General features: G+C 37.8%; 1 protein-coding gene across 1 annotated transcript in view; it reads right to left on the bottom strand.

The window, feature by feature from the left end:
* The window catches only part of LOC106817706 (pre-rRNA-processing protein TSR1 homolog), a 15,152-nt gene that overhangs the window by 7,370 nt on the left and 5,740 nt on the right, over positions 1-2,042 (bottom strand). Inside the window, exons 2-4 of the mRNA XM_014822397.1 lie at positions 1,097-1,231; positions 360-414; positions 38-172 (exon numbers count right to left, since the gene is read on the bottom strand). Coding sequence (XP_014677883.1) covers positions 38-172; positions 360-414; positions 1,097-1,231 — 325 coding nt within the window. The remainder of the gene's footprint in view (positions 1-37; positions 173-359; positions 415-1,096; positions 1,232-2,042) is intronic.

Raw genomic sequence — 2,042 nt, 5'->3', positions numbered from 1 at the left:
TCTCCCTCTCTCTCTATCTCTCTCTGCAGCAGCGTACCCGGGCGGACGTGTCGAGCGGTGTGTCCACCTCGTCCGGAAACTGCTGCTCACTGCGCGCCTGCCGGTGCTTCTCCAGCATCCGCCGCTCCTCTTCCATGTCCATCGCGTCATCGTAGCTGTCCGTGTCGACCACCTTATTATTATTATTATTATTATTAAATCTTTATTGCATGTAATTCAGATAAAAAATACATGTACTGACGACAGTTTTTTTCATGGAGAAAAATAGTGTTGAGTAGATAAAATGATAACATTTCTGACTGATACAGTACAATTACAATACAATACAACATAATACACAATATAATACAATACAATACCTCACTCGTTAGCGTCTGTGCGTCAAACTCCATCCCATCCTCCTCATCCTCGCCGCTGCAATGACCAGAGTGCGTCAGAATAAGCTACCGGGTTTCGTTATCTTACCATTTTTTATTTTATATTCTTTATTTATTACGTATTTTATTTTATGATAAATTCGCGTAATTAACCTGTTGGCAATAGTTTTGACAACTGGTCTGTTTTTTCACCTACTGCCGTATGACAATGACATGAAGCTCAATGTGAATAGTGGGATATCAGAAGAACTTTAAGATTAAAGTAATTACGTCACCGTAAATAGTAAAAGTAAAAAAAATATTTTGGTCACAAAATGTAAGTAATTCTGTTCACTTTTTATGGTTAAATTGCTCCATTATACTTCCTATTTTACTATACTGTTTGATGTAAACATACACTCGTGACTCATACATAGCCCATAGCAACCAATTAATGTCAGGATCACAATATCAAATCGTCCAGGTTTTTTGGATTTTTAACTAGCTGAGAAACAATCTTATCAGGTAAGAATTTGACAATACATTTAATCCCTTTAGTACTTACTTTTAATGTAATAAAATGGCAACAAAATTTTTACAAATATACATCATAGAAAATTCGTGACGTAGTCAATTTAATAAACTAAAAATAAATAATTAATTTGTATAAAATAACTCCGCTTTCATTTGTTTACTGTATTTCTCTCTCGTAATATCTAGAATTCTTGTGTAATACGCACCTTGCTTCGTCCTCGTTGGGCTCCATCTCCTCCTGATGATCGTCGTTGTCGTCAGCACTGCTGCTACTGTCTGCATCCTCCTCCTCCTCGTCTTCATCTATAATCCACGATGCCTGGTAGTCGGACGTTCCCTGCAAACGTTCACGTCAAAACGCTCAGAGCGACGCTACATTTCTCCTACTTGTTTTCTGCGTCATTGTTTCTCTTACAGTATATTAAAGTTACTATTATATGATTGTCGTTTCTTAGCATTTATATTTTAATGTTGCAGTCCGCTATTTTATAATCAGGAAATGTTATAGGATTGTCGTAATTTAAGTTGATCTGTATTTTACAGTGTTGCAGTCCTCTGTTTTATAATCAGTCTTTGTAATGCGCACGTGAACATATTTGCATGTAACGTGCGCAATATAAATCAATATATATTATTAATATTACAGTACACAATCACCGAAACCCTTGGGACCATCCACGGTTCGGAATTCGGAATTTTTCCGATTTCGGAATGGTAGTACAGTACAGATATACATACCGTATATCCTGCAACTAGCCAGTACTAAAACCAAGGTTTTCAAGAGGCCAAGTGCTGTACAGTACTGGTACAGTACAATATGTACAAGTAATGCCAAACACATTAATATTTCTGCAGTAAACCTTGTGTAGCCAAACTCGAGCTCTAGTGTGCAGACGACCTGCATGAAAAAACTTTCGGTTTTCAGAATTTTGGATAATAGATTGTGTACTGTACTAGAACAGGCGAACGACCGACGTCTGACGATGGCGCACCTGAACGCGCGGGGTGGTCGGGACTTACAACACCTAGCGTCTGGTTATACTGAGACTACCCGACTCACGAACATTCAAGTTACAAACTTTCGATGATACGAACAATTTGCCCTGAAGTCCATTTGTGTATAATGTCAATATTGGTGAATAAAAAGACACA

Source organism: Priapulus caudatus, unplaced genomic scaffold, assembly GCF_000485595.1.
Source record: "Priapulus caudatus unplaced genomic scaffold, Priapulus_caudatus-5.0.1 Scaffold1834, whole genome shotgun sequence".
In the NCBI taxonomy this organism is placed as follows: Eukaryota; Metazoa; Priapulida; class Priapulimorpha; order Priapulimorphida; family Priapulidae; genus Priapulus; species Priapulus caudatus.
The sequence above is the reverse complement of the archived record's forward strand: the minus strand, read 5'-3'. Positions and strand labels throughout refer to the sequence as shown.